General features: G+C 54.8%; 1 protein-coding gene across 3 annotated transcripts; it reads right to left on the bottom strand.

The window, feature by feature from the left end:
- Positions 1 to 1478: 1478 nt before the first annotated feature.
- On the bottom strand, positions 1479 to 10175 carry PRSS36 (serine protease 36). 3 transcript variants are annotated; one of them, XM_058710752.1, is made up of 15 exons: positions 10139 to 10175; positions 9814 to 9849; positions 9561 to 9596; positions 8939 to 9101; positions 8216 to 8496; positions 6679 to 6845; positions 4983 to 5232; positions 4745 to 4874; positions 4162 to 4418; positions 3916 to 4079; positions 3263 to 3500; positions 3005 to 3146; positions 2471 to 2736; positions 2270 to 2391; positions 1479 to 2001 (listed from the first exon to the last, which is right to left on the bottom strand). In XM_058710752.1, the coding sequence occupies exons 1-15, from the start codon at positions 10173 to 10175 to the stop codon at positions 1720 to 1722; spliced, it is 2571 nt and encodes an 856-aa protein (XP_058566735.1). In that variant the 3' UTR covers positions 1479 to 1719. The 3 variants fall into 3 exon arrangements, with proteins under 3 accessions (XP_058566735.1, XP_058566736.1, XP_058566737.1); XM_058710753.1 differs by having other exon boundaries at positions 3931 to 4079; XM_058710754.1 differs by lacking the exon at positions 2270 to 2391 and having other exon boundaries at positions 2658 to 2736.
- Positions 10176 to 12367: the final 2192 nt, after the last annotated feature.

The raw sequence follows: 12367 nt of genomic DNA, 5'->3' as shown, positions 1-12367 counted from the left end.
AAAGAAGGGTTCCTCAAGAAGGTGCTGTTACAACTGAGGCCAGAGGAGCTATGAAAGAGTGTTAAGGCAAATATAGGAGGAGAGTGGTCCAGGGAAAGTCTCAGGTGGAGGGTGCAGGTGGCACAGGTCCAGGAGAAGAAAGCCCATGTGACCAGGTTGGGGTCAGGTTCATCCTAAATCAGTGTATAAGTCTGTGGACAACTGGGCATGTGTGTTGGCTTCAAGCCTCAGAAAAACAGACCCCACTTCCCCACCTAATTTCCATAAGACGGGGGACCTCCCAGCCAAGACTTTGGGGCCCCTCCTGGAGGGCAAGGAATTCCTGGAGTGGGTGAGGGGCTAGAAGCTAACTGGCTAACTCAACTCGGAGGGAGTCTAAGCCAGGGAAGAGGGAGCAACATTGGACGCTGTGGTGGGTTTGGGGAGAGGATGGGTGTATTAAATGTTTATGGGGAATGGCATATGGGTGACTGACTGGGTATGGGACACAGGTGAGGATGTATGTCCTTGTAGAGATTCAGGGGAATATTCTCTCTGGGATCTGGCAGCTAATGATAAGCCTGTCCCTTTAAGAACCTCTGCCCCTCTCCACAATCTCCCAGGAACTCCCTGCTTCCCCTCCCCCATCCTCTGCCCACTCTACCTATAGATGGTGACTCCAGCCCCTGAGGTGACCCCTCTGCCACCCTTATCAGCCGGCTTCCACCCTAGCACTTCCCCTTCCCCAGGTCTCCATTTGCCCTTTTTCTGTACTCAAACATCAACCTTGTCCATGACCTATTCCTGATGCCCAGCCAGGGGTGTTCCCCACTACACTGGGAGCACTTCATGGACTTATCTATCAGACCCCAGACCCCATGACTTAGTAGTTAGCAGGGAATGTGGTTGAATTCATGCAGGGAGGTGCACTAGTAAACGGTGGGTGAGGTAGTGGGATGTACATACAAGGACACATGCTGGTGCCCAAACTCTGGAGGCACTGGGCAGGACATGAAAGTGGACCCTTGAAGGGTCCCACCTAAGTGTCATGTGTGTGTACTGGGGGCACTGGAGGTGTACACTCTGGGGCATTCATCAGGGTGTGTTTAGGAGGGGTAGCTGTCTGTAGATATAGGATAAGGCAGACAGACCCTCTGCACTCCCAGACTCCTGGACTCTTCCTCTAACGCTCACCCTCAGTCTGGGAGGGGTGGAGGATGGCAGGGGGCAGAGAGAGAAGGGAAGTAGGGTCTGAGCTAGGGCTGAAGTGTCTATCAGGTGCTAGGGATGCTGATTCCACTGGGGAGGTGACACACACCCAGCTGCCACCCAACCTCCCCCGCCCTGGGGCAGGAATGAAGGACAGCTGCCACGTTATCAGGGACACATTTCCTGGGAGCCCAAGGCCTGACTCACAGAGACCCAGAAGGGATGGGCCCTATCCCTTGGGCTTCCCCCAGCCCCTCAGCCTTCCCCCAGCAATGCCACAAGGCCACGTGTCTGTGTTTACACCTTTATTGGCCGCTTCCCACTGCCCCCAAGGATTCCCGTGCCCAAAATAGCCAGGCACAGAGGCCCAATAATCCGAAGCCGCTGCAGTCCGGGTGGGTGGGGCCCTCTGGAGGTTCCGGCTAGGGAACAAAGCCGGTTAGCCCACATTCCAGCCCTACAGGGCGGGAAGTGGAGGGCTGGAGGGGGTGGAGGAGGAGAAGGAGAGGCGGCCAAGGGACCCAGGCCCCCTCAGCCCTGGATCAGGGGGAGCAATAGAAGCAGCAGGAGCAGAGCAGCCTGAGGGGAGCCTGAGGCCCTCGCCAGGTCGGGGGGGCAGAGGTCGCTGCCTTCAGGGGGCCAGTGGGGGTAGCCATTAGGAGGCAGGAAATGGGCCTCCCCTACTGTCTGGGAGATCCAGGCTTCTTCAGGGCCAATGGCAGCAAATAGCTCCCGGCTCCCTCGAACAGCCATGCCCATGAGGACCCAGGAGCCTCCCTCGGTCTGGCACAGGAGCGGAGGTGCTGAGGTCACCTGCAGTGTCAGGGCCAAGCCCAAAAGGGTCTCTTACCCTTCCTTCTGATTCACCGCACCTTCTCCTTAGAGTCCAACCACAAAGCACTACTTCTCTACATCCTTAGGCATCCAGGCCCCTGGTCTCTCTCCGAGGTCCAGCTAGGAAGCACACTTCTTCCCATTTGGGGCCCAGCACTCAAGAATTCCAACCCTGCTCTCTCTCTAGGGTCCAGCTGCCCAGCACTGCCTCTCCCCTCCCTGGACCAGGAGGCCCAGGCCCCTTTACCTCACACCTATCCTCTTGACCCTCTGAATACAGAACACAGAGAGTCCCAGGAGGCAGAATGCCTTGATAGAGACAGTGACAGAGTCGTGGCGTCAAGATGGAGACAGCTGCAGCCACAGGAACTAGAGAGAGGAGACAGGGTTGTCACACGGATTCTGGCCTTCAGTCACCTCTCACACCCAGGACCCTGGGCTCTCTCACCTCGGTCTCGGGGGTCCTTCCAGCCCAGCACCCAACAGCTGGCCCCCAGGGGGATACCCCCTGGGTGAAGGCAGATGGGCAAGGCTGATGGCGAAGGTTCCACCCGGGAGCTCAGCTCCAGGAGGGCAAGGGGGGGCCTAAGTCCCAGGTGTCGGGGCAGACGGATGCTGATGACCAACCGGGATACCTGGTGGCCCTGTGGGAGGGGGCTAGCCCCTGCCCGGCCCAGGTACACTTCAATATAAGGCACTGTTGTAAAGCCCGGCCTGTTGGAACAAAGCCCAATGTGACCTCCTGCTCCCCGAATTGCTGTAAAGTCCTGCCCAATCCAGAGGACAGGGCAGAATGAACTCCAAGGTCATTCCACTAGCTCCTTCATTATTTCTCTTTCCAAATTTCTCTTCTATCTCAAAACACTTGTAGTGGTTCCCTGTACTGTAAGAGCCCTAAAGGGATTATATCCCACTATTTTAAAAGTCCTTTTGCCCATCTTTCCATTTCTTCCCTCTTGCCCAAGAGATGGGTGAGACCCACCTGAGGACACAGTGAGTGGCTGCCACGACCCAGCCTGGGGCCACTAGGATCCCAGTGCAGACTTGATTTCCAGCCACATGCACTTCTGCCAGCCAGGGCCACAGGATACCCATCACAGCTGGCTCTGGCCGCAGGCCACAGGCTAGGGGAGAGGAGGTGACCACCTAAGTGAGGGCTCCACAGCTGACCCCTGAAGGGTCTGCCATGGATCTTAGCACACGCAGGAGCCCCAAAGCCCTCTAAGCCCTAAGCCCTCACCACCATGTTCTGTGTGAGGGGGACAAGCCTGTGTCTCAGTCTCCTCCCCCTCAGGGCCCCAGTCCCAAGTCAGCTGGTCTTCCAGGTAGGCTCCCCGAGTCACATGGCTGATCCATGGGCCATGGGTCTGCAGGGGGTAGAAGGCTCTGGGACGTAGGCAGCCACTGGAGAAGTCGCTGATTCCAGCCAGGAACCAGGTCCCCTCTTCCTGGCACAGAAGGCTCCAATGAGAGTAGTTCTGCAGCAAGAGCATGTGCAAGTTGATGAGAGGCTATCAAAGGTCCTGGGGCTTTCCTGTACTTCTCTCTCTCTCTCTCTCTCTCTCTCTCTCTCTCTCTCTCTCTCTCTCGTACTCAGACAAAACAAGTCCCACCTCCTCCAAGCCAGGCTCCAATAGTAATCTGTGTAAGAAGTCAGCCCTCACTTTAAGATTCTCTTTAAATCTAGGGGTAGCAAGAAGGTCAGACATCGCCCAGGGCCCGTCTCAGGCCCCTCCCCAAAGTCCTCCAGGGCGAGGCTCCGCCCCCAGCGAGAGGCCCCGCCTTAATCCCGTCCCTGCCCGCAGAGTGCTCCGCCTCATTCCTAGTTCCTCTCAGACCCTGCCCAGGCAACCACTCGCATAAAGACCCGCGGGCCCCGCCCCCGTCGCTCACCCAGCAGCGGCCCGCCTCCTCCTCTTCCTGGTAGGCGGGGCAGAGCGCGTGTGGAGGGTCTCCTGGCGGCGGCACTGACTCCCCCTGGCGGCCATACAGGCAGTGACACCACCAGCCGCCCAACAGCTCTGCCTCAAGCAGTGTGCTGGGTCCGGGCTCAGGTTCTGGAAGAGAAAAGAAAGGGAGCCTGCGCTGCAGAGGAGTCCGGCCCGGCTCCGCCCAGCCCTGCGTGGGGCCCCTGCTCACCCCCGCGGCCCCAGCGCGCCAGGCGACAGCGGCTCCTGGGCAGGAAATAGTGTTCCGGGTGAGGTAGGCACACTGGCCGCGAGGCGGTGCTCAGGTTCACCGGCGTTTGCAGCTGCAGCAGCGCCAGATCCGAGGTGTCGTCCCATGAGGCATTCTCGTGCGGCACGAAGCGTGACACCAGCTCTGCGCGCGGACGCGAGGGCAGTAGCACGCGCCAGTTGTCTAGGTCTCGGGGCAGGAGGTCTGAGTTGATGGGGCTGCGGGTTGGGGGAAACTGGGACGTGGGCCACATCCTGCACACTCGGCTCAAACCCACACATGTCTGGCTTGGACTCTGGATTTCCAGAGAACCCGGCATCCTTGATAGAATTTATACTACCCCGTACTCGCCCCCAGTAGACTAGGATCCCGCTTTGCAAGCTGGATCCTACACCTGCCTGTGAAACCCCGCACCCCAGACCGATGTGCCCTTCCCCCCCTACTCCTACCCTACCCAGGGGAAGGGCTGGAGACAGGTCGATAGTGTCTCAGGCCGATGGGGGGGGGGGGAGGGGAAAAAATCTAAGACTGCGTTTTCACTCACTCCAGAAAGCAACTGGCAGGTGCCAAGACCCAGCTTTCAGACACCAGCGCCCCATGGCAGGGTCTGGATCCTGGCACCATCACCTGCGCCTCCCAGGGCCAGGTCCCTGGCCTTGGTGCCTTCCCGCACTCTGAGGGGTGAGAGACTTGGGTCAGGGGGCCTCCCAGGCCACCAGCAGTTTCCACCCCAACTCAAATCTTCCATGTCCAGGTGACATCTAGGGGTCCTTCTCCCTTACCTGGCAGGGCAATGGTGCAGTTCTCATCCGTGGGCTCCCAGGGACCTGGCTGGGGCTCCCAGGACTGGGTGGGAAAGACAGGCCCAGGTTCTGAGCCCATCACCTGTTCCCGTATCCATGCCTCATAGGGGGCCACAGCAGTGAAGACTCCAGGGCGGTTCCTCCGTCCACAGCCAAAGCCAAAGCTGGTGATTCCTGCCTGGAACCATTGGCCGCCTTCCTCACAGACCAGGGGGCCCCCAGAGTCTCCCTGATGGTAGGCAGATAATTCAGTGTCAGGGGATCAGCCCAGGGACCCACCAGCTTATACTAGACCACCTCACAAAGATTCCAAACCTCTTCTTGTTGCCAAACATAGAGCCACCTTCTGGAAACTGGCCCTGGCTGTACTTGTCCTCTGCATTCCCTGCAACTCTAAACAGAAGAAAGCTTTCTAAGGCAGAAAGGCTGATGAGCAGCCAAAGCCAAAGGCAGCAAGCTAATGCATTAAAGGCCACATTAGAGAGGCCTTCAGGTCTCATTCAGAGCCAACCGATTCTTGTTCAATAAATGGCTCAAATAGGGGTGCCTGGGTGACTCAGTCGGTTAAGGGACCAACTCTTGGTTTTGGCTCAGGTCATGATCTCATGGTTCGTGTGTTTGAGCCCTGCATCTGGCTCTGTGCTGGCAGTGTGGAGCCTGCCTGCTTGAGATTCTCTCTCTCCCTCTCTCTCTCTGCCCCCCCCCTCTGTCTCTCAAAATAAACTTTTAAAAATTAAAAAAAAATTAAATTAAATATTCAATTTTTCAGTTACACTAGCCACATCTCAAATGTTCAATAGCCAATATGGCTAGTGGCTATCATACTGGACATCACAGGTATAGAACATTTTCATCATTGTAGGAGGTTCTAATGGACAGTGCTTGGTTTAGAGGAATTTGAATTGTTTGCAATCCTGTCCAAGAAGGCAGGGGACTATGTCCCTAGGTCTTGGAACCTCGTCATTGGGAGGGACGCTGAAGACTATCTAGCTTGAATTCCCATCACCACCATTCACGCTTGAGTGCCCTCAAAAATGTGTGCCATTGGAGGAAAGTTCCTGGGGGAAATGGTTAAAATATACTATGTTTTGTTTTCAGCAAGATATCTGGAAAATTCTCATCTGTGAGGAATTAATTCATTTTTTAAAATGAACCTACTAAGTAATAGGTGCTGTGCTATGGACTGGGATGGGGGATAATAATAATAGCTAATGCTTATTTGAACTCTTATTAAAGACCAGGCACTGTCCTAAGTGCTTTTATATATACAAATTCCTATAATCATCATAGCCACCCTATGAAGTAGGGTGAAGCCACCTATAAAGTATCATCTCCATCTTCCAGATGAGAAAGTCTGAACATATGGAGTTAAATAACTTAGCCAAGGTCACACAGCTAGTAAGTGGTGGTCCTGGACTTCCAACCGGGCTGACTCACTCTGGAGTCTTGGCAGGTAACCTCCGCACTGTGCTGCCATAAGTAACAGTGCCCTCTTGTTGAGCCCCAAGTTCTGTCCATTTATAATCTTCTCATCAATCCTATCCGTTGGCAATCTTGCCCTCTTTTTGCAGATGAGGCTCAGAGACATTGAGAGAGATATTTGTCTATTCCTCATGCTTCCTATTGGTTAGGGCTCTGCCTGGCCTGTAAGGCAGATGCAGGGGCCTCCCCTCACCTGGCAAGTGTCTCTGCGGCCCTCCGGGTAGCCAGCACACAGCATCCCTGGCAATAGCTGGAAAGTGAGGTTGAACGGGCCAGGCCGGCTATAGAGACACTGACAGGCGGCCTCTCCCAGCAACCTGAGCTCCACTTCTTGTAGTGCCCACGGGAGAGGCAGGGGGTCTGCAGGTCGAACCAGAGAGCAAATGCTGTGAGGCAGATAGGAAGTCCCCTGTGCCCCAGCTCGGCTTAATGCCCTTCAGCTGCCTCCTGGACATCTACTTAGATACCCCATGGCACCCTGGCCTGCTACACTCAAAACTAGTCATTGTCACCTCCTGCTCCTCTCTGTTCTTCCTATATCCTCATCTCAGGAATGGCCCTATCAAGCACCTAGTGAGAGCCTCCATGGATGGTTGTGCAGTGAGAGCAGTATCCAGACAATAAACGAGGCCTGTGCGGGCTAAAATCACTAAGATCTGAGCCCTGACATGGGCTGTGTCAATCTTGAGAGGGCACGCTTTTCAACAAAGGTGCCATGTAGACTAAGGTGTGGTCCTGTACCAAGCTGCCAAGCATGGAAGCTGGGCTGTCAGCTGTGACCCCTGTCTCAGCTTGCTCTCCCCAATCAGTTCCCAAGTCCTGAAAACCTCTCATTTGTGACTTCTTGGAATTGTCACTGCAACTGCCCTAGTTCAGAAGGTACAACTTTGGGCCTGGATGATTGGCCCAGGCTCCTCACTGGTGCCTGCCACAAGGAGGTGTTCAAGAAATACCTGTTGAATGAAGGAAAGATGAACTGAACGAATGAATGAGTGAAAGTAGGGAGAAGACAGGAGGTGGGAAAGTAGAGAGATGAGTGAAGGGAGGGGAGGGGAGCATGGGAGGAAGAGGGACAGGGGAATGGAGGGCAGAAGCTGACATTGCTGAACGCTTAGGATATGCCAGGTGCTGTGCTTTAGTGCACCATCACCTAGGGCAAAAATATCTGAAGTACATTAATAACTGCTGTTAGGTATTGTGCTATAAACTTTACATGGATTTTCTCATTTAATCCTTAACCCAACAACCCCACGAACTGGGCACTATTTTTCCTTAATTTTCAGAGGAGGAAATGGGTTGGATGAAGTGGTTTGTCTGAAATAGCCGAGCTAGGATGGGAACCCTATTCAGATCCCATATCCAGGAAAGGAAAACAAACAAACAAACAAACAAAACAAAACAAAACAACAACAACAACAAAAAAAAACCTGGAAGGAAAGGTGAGGAGGGAATCGGCGTGGATGAGTCAGTAGTCTTAGTTTGCGAGCCCTTGGGGAGGAGGCTAGATGGACAATTGCACAGCATTTGCCTGCGGCGTGGCAGAAATCTGCGCTCCAGGACCCCACCCAAGGCCTCATTCGGTGGGCCCCGCCTCCTGAGCCCCCGCCCTGAGGGCCCACCCACCCAGGGCCCAGCTTTTAGGACTCGCCCCGAGGTCTTCCCCCAAGGACCGCTCAGTAGGCTCCACCTCTCCGGTAACCTGCTTCCCGGGACCCCTTCACCTCACTCACCCTCTTCCTGGATGTCCCCCCAGCCAGTGGCCCAGCAGGCCGTGCCATGAGCGAAGCGGTGCGAGGCGCGCGGCAGGCAGATCGGCCGCACGGCGGGGCCCAGCCGGGCGGGCGAGGCCAGGCGCAGGAGGGCCAGGTCTGCGCCCAGTTCCACGCTGCTGTAGTTGTCCGGCACGAGGATGGCGGCCACCGCGCGGGCGTGCGCGCTGTCCAGAGGCCCGTCCTGGGAGTGCACGCCCAGCAGTACCGACCACTCGGTCGCGGGCTCCAAGGTCCCGTTCCTGCGCGGAGGCCCAGGCAGGAGGAGGTTAGGTTGACCCCAAGGTGGGGACAGACTCTCGTGGGGGTGGGATCTCGCTCAGAGCGAGGGAGAAGGTGGGATCAGTAGCAACCCAGGAGGGGCAGAGTGGGATCCAGATTAGGGGCTAGGGCGATCCAGGTTGAGATAGATTCCCAAAAAGGGGAGGAGTGGATGCGATTTGGGGATGATTGATTGGGGGACATTGGAAAGACGGAATTCAGACCCGGATATTTGGTGGAGCGGTGGGTCGAGTCTGCAGGTGGCGTCCACCGTATTCAGAACAAGGATACCCTCGAAGAGAACTTCGAGGTTGGGCAGGGAGACTGGCGCAGCTCGGTTCCAAGTTGGCGGTGAGTGCATGGGATCAAGCTGCGGGGCTGGCTTGGCTTTTGAAGAGGGTTTGGACGTGGGCGAATACTCACGTCACGAAGCAGTGAGCAGCGGAGAGCACCCAGGAAGGGGCGATGAGGGAGCCCCCGCAGATGTGGCCCCCCCTCTGATGTAGGCTCACCTGCCACGGCCAGCTGCCTGGCTGCGCTTCTGAGCCCCCCATGATTCGGGTAGAGGGCTCAGGGCGGCCGCAGTCTGCAATGGGATACCATGGAGGTCATAGCCTGCCTGGTCCCTAGGCACGAGGCCCAGGTAACTCAAGACAAAGCCCTGTCTCCTGCCCGGCTTCAGTTTGCACCTTTGAACAAAGAACAAAGAGGACTTAGGCACTTTTTTTTTTTTTTATGTTTATTTTTGACGGAGGGAGGAGAGAAAGAGAGACAGAGCATGAGTGGGGCAGAGGCAGAGAGAGAGAGAGAGAGAGAGAGAGAGAGAGAGAATCTGAAGCAGGCTCCAGGCTCTGAGCTGTTAGCCCAGAGTCTGACACGGGGCTCTAACTCAGGGGCTCTAAGTCACCAACCAGAGATCATGACCTGAGCCAAAGTGGGACCCTCAACCGACTGAGCCACCCACGTGCCCCAGGACTTCCACCTTCCTCACTGCCTAGCCAGGCTTAACCTTCTTTAAGATCTGAGGAACCCCCACTCTCCTTACCTAGATCTTCAGGTTCTTCTTGGGTAGGACTGAGAGCTGGGAGTTGGAGGGTAAAGAGAGGAAGGTACTGGTGACTTCCAGTCCCTGACACTTCCCAGTCCCCATCTTCCTGTTCTCCCTCCCCTACCTTTCTCCCTTTCCCCAGTTTTCTGTTCTTTCAGCATCCCTTGGAGCACCCATGCTACCCCTCCCATCTTTTCGGCCTCCCATGTGATACACCCCCCACCGCCACCCCCCAGTCCAACTGCCTTACCTGAGTCCTGGAGAGCTCCTGGGATGGGGCTGATGGCTGGAAAGAGGGAAGCAGGAAGAGGCTGGAGACCTATAATTTGATGAGCCCTCCCTGCCTCCCTGCCCCCAAGCTTTAGAGCTACGCCATCTCCTGGCATCCAGGCCCCTTTCCCCTCTGGTAGGCTATTCTCCCTTCTGACACCTCACTCCCTCATTCTTCCTGATGTCTTCCTCTCTTTCCTCCTCTGACACCCCACTACCCACACAGAACCCAGGCGTTCTGCTTTCCAGCTTCCCAGATACTAAGGCCCAGGTCCCTTGCAGCCATCTCTTATCCCCTGAGTTACCAAGGATCACAAATGGAAGGAGCAGGTGCTGGGACATGGCACATTTGAGTCAGCTGGAGGCACGGAGATGGGTGAAGGTCTGCTCCCAGCCACAGCTCTGTCACTGCCTAGGCAGCCTGTGACTCCTGATGGTCCCAGGAGCCGCCCCACCCTCCCTGGCTGGAGCCCATCTCCAGCAATCTGAGAGGATCTAGGGCTGAAAAGGGGAAGCAGGGAGCCTAGAGGCCCCACCCAGAGCCCTGTGAGCATCTCATATCTCTGGAGGCCCAAGGTGGGGGTGGGAAGCAGATGTCCAACTCCAGGACACTGTTGGGTGGGGGGTGGAGGAGTGGTGAACCCTGTGGGCAAAGATGGAAGATGAGGACAGCTAGGTGCTGTGAGGCTGATGTTCTGGGTCCTTGGTGAGGCGGGCTGTAGGTTAGCCCAAGCCCTTGGGATGGAGAAGGTGGCCCCTCAGTGGCGTGACTCACCAGAGACCTCACCTCTATTCAGGGTGCGGCTCACCCCAGTGGCTTGGCCTTTTCTTCTCACACAGCTCTGGTTACTGGAGTTGCTGGCCAGGTCTGGGAAGGGAGCCCTAGGGAATTCAATCCCATCCCAACAAAAGGATCACAGATTCCGTCAAGTTGCGCAGGGCCAAGGATTCTGGGAGGGGCCTGGGCAGGCTGGCACAGCCAAAAGGACGTCACCCTTTTCTGTGTTAGAGTGCTCTCAAGTGTTGTCACTTATTCTTTGTGTGACTTTGGGAAAGTCACTCAACTCTTCAGTGTATTTCGATGGCAATCCGCCTAAGAAACATATGGTGCCTCAAAGGAATCAAGGAGAGTTTAATTAAGGAACTATTTACAGAGGTCTAGGCAGGGATAAGGGAAACCAGCAAGGGATGGGTGAAGCATGCTGGAGCTAGCAAGAGTGGAGAGCCCTTCCTGGAGAGGCCAAGAGAAGGAACACATACTGGAGCTGGAAATGGAGAGCCTGGAGGAGAGAGCTCAGTGGGAGCTCCTTCAGTGGAGAAATGTGACCTTCATCAACCTGTGGCTCATGCAGGGAGGGAGCTGGGAAATAAAAGTCACCATCTCGCTTTCCTCCTACCCTCCCATCACCTGCCAGCTCCTCCCATCTCTGAAACCTCCCAGAAGCCAGAGTGACAGGGAGGCCATGATGTGGCCCATAAAGGTCACTCTGGGGGAATAGATCAGAATGGAGAAGGGTGGAGGAGAATGGAAATGAAGAGTTGAATAGCCACACACAGGTTTTCCCTGCTATCCGGAAGTAGAGCATTTCTATGAAAACTTTTGGAAGCGGAAAAGGCATAAAGCAAAGAAGCGGTTACTATTAATTTATATGAAAAAAATTTTTTTAGCATTCCCAGATCCAAAAATCACCTCTTTTCCTTCCTCCCTCCCTCCCTTCCTTCCTTTCTTCCTTTTTTTGAAAAATTTATTTTTAGGTAATCTCTACACCCAAATGTGGGGCTTGAACCCACAGCCCTGAGACCAAGAGTCACATACTCCCCTGGCTGAGCCAGCCAGGGACTCGTCTTTTAGGCTTTTCTCATACCTTAGGTCATATCTTGCTAACAAATGCACAATATAAATTGAGATCAAGCACAGACGCTCACATAGTCCAAAGCTATGATGGCTTGATGCTGAGATGCTGAGCATAGTTCCCAGGGAAGGAGATCTCCATGACAGTTGACTGCAAAACAAACTCTGAGCACCATTGTCACTTTTCGCCTTTTTTTTGAAAAAGTGAAAATCCCTTCTGGATTTTTTTTTGTTAGTGAAAACAGGTACTGACGTAGGTCTTTCCTAAAAGCAAAGTGGTGGGGCGCCTGGGTGGCTCAGTCGTTTGAGCGTTCATGATCTCACGGGTCATGAGTTGGAGCCCTGCATCGGGCTTGCTGCGTCAGCACAAAGCCCACTTCGGATCCTCTGACCCCTCTCTGTCTCTGCCCCTCCCCGGCATGCACTTTCTCTCTCTCTTGTGCGTGAGTGCTCTCTATCTCTCTCAAAAATAAATTTAAAAAAACATTAGAAAAAAAAGCAAAGTGCCATAACGAAACTTTTGAAAAGCAGGGGATACCTGTATATCTATTTTGTTACCTAGAATATAAGCTAATAATGACTCCATTAGTCCAGTTTCCCTAGTAAATAGAGGTCTGGGCAAACCCTACATGCTTGTGCTTTATTGGGAGGTACAGTCCCAGCGCAACAAGAGCAGGGGAAA

This window comes from Neofelis nebulosa, chromosome 18, assembly GCF_028018385.1.
Source record: "Neofelis nebulosa isolate mNeoNeb1 chromosome 18, mNeoNeb1.pri, whole genome shotgun sequence".
NCBI lineage: Eukaryota > Metazoa > Chordata > Mammalia > Carnivora > Felidae > Neofelis > Neofelis nebulosa.
Note: the sequence above shows the minus strand (reverse complement) of the source record. Positions and strands in the feature narration are given on the sequence as shown.

Excerpts from the sequence above, each read along its gene's own strand:
- PRSS36 (XM_058710752.1), bottom strand. The coding sequence starts at position 10,175 with ATGTCCCAGCACCTGCTCCTTCCATTTGTGATCCTTG. Across the intron at positions 5,233-6,678 it reads GCCGCAGAGACACTTGCCAG|GGAGACTCTGGGGGCCCCCT; the intron begins GTGAGGGGAGGC and ends GCCTACCATCAG. Across the intron at positions 3,147-3,262 it reads CCCTCACACAGAACATGGTG|CCTGTGGCCTGCGGCCAGAG; the intron begins GTGAGGGCTTAG and ends CCTCTCCCCTAG.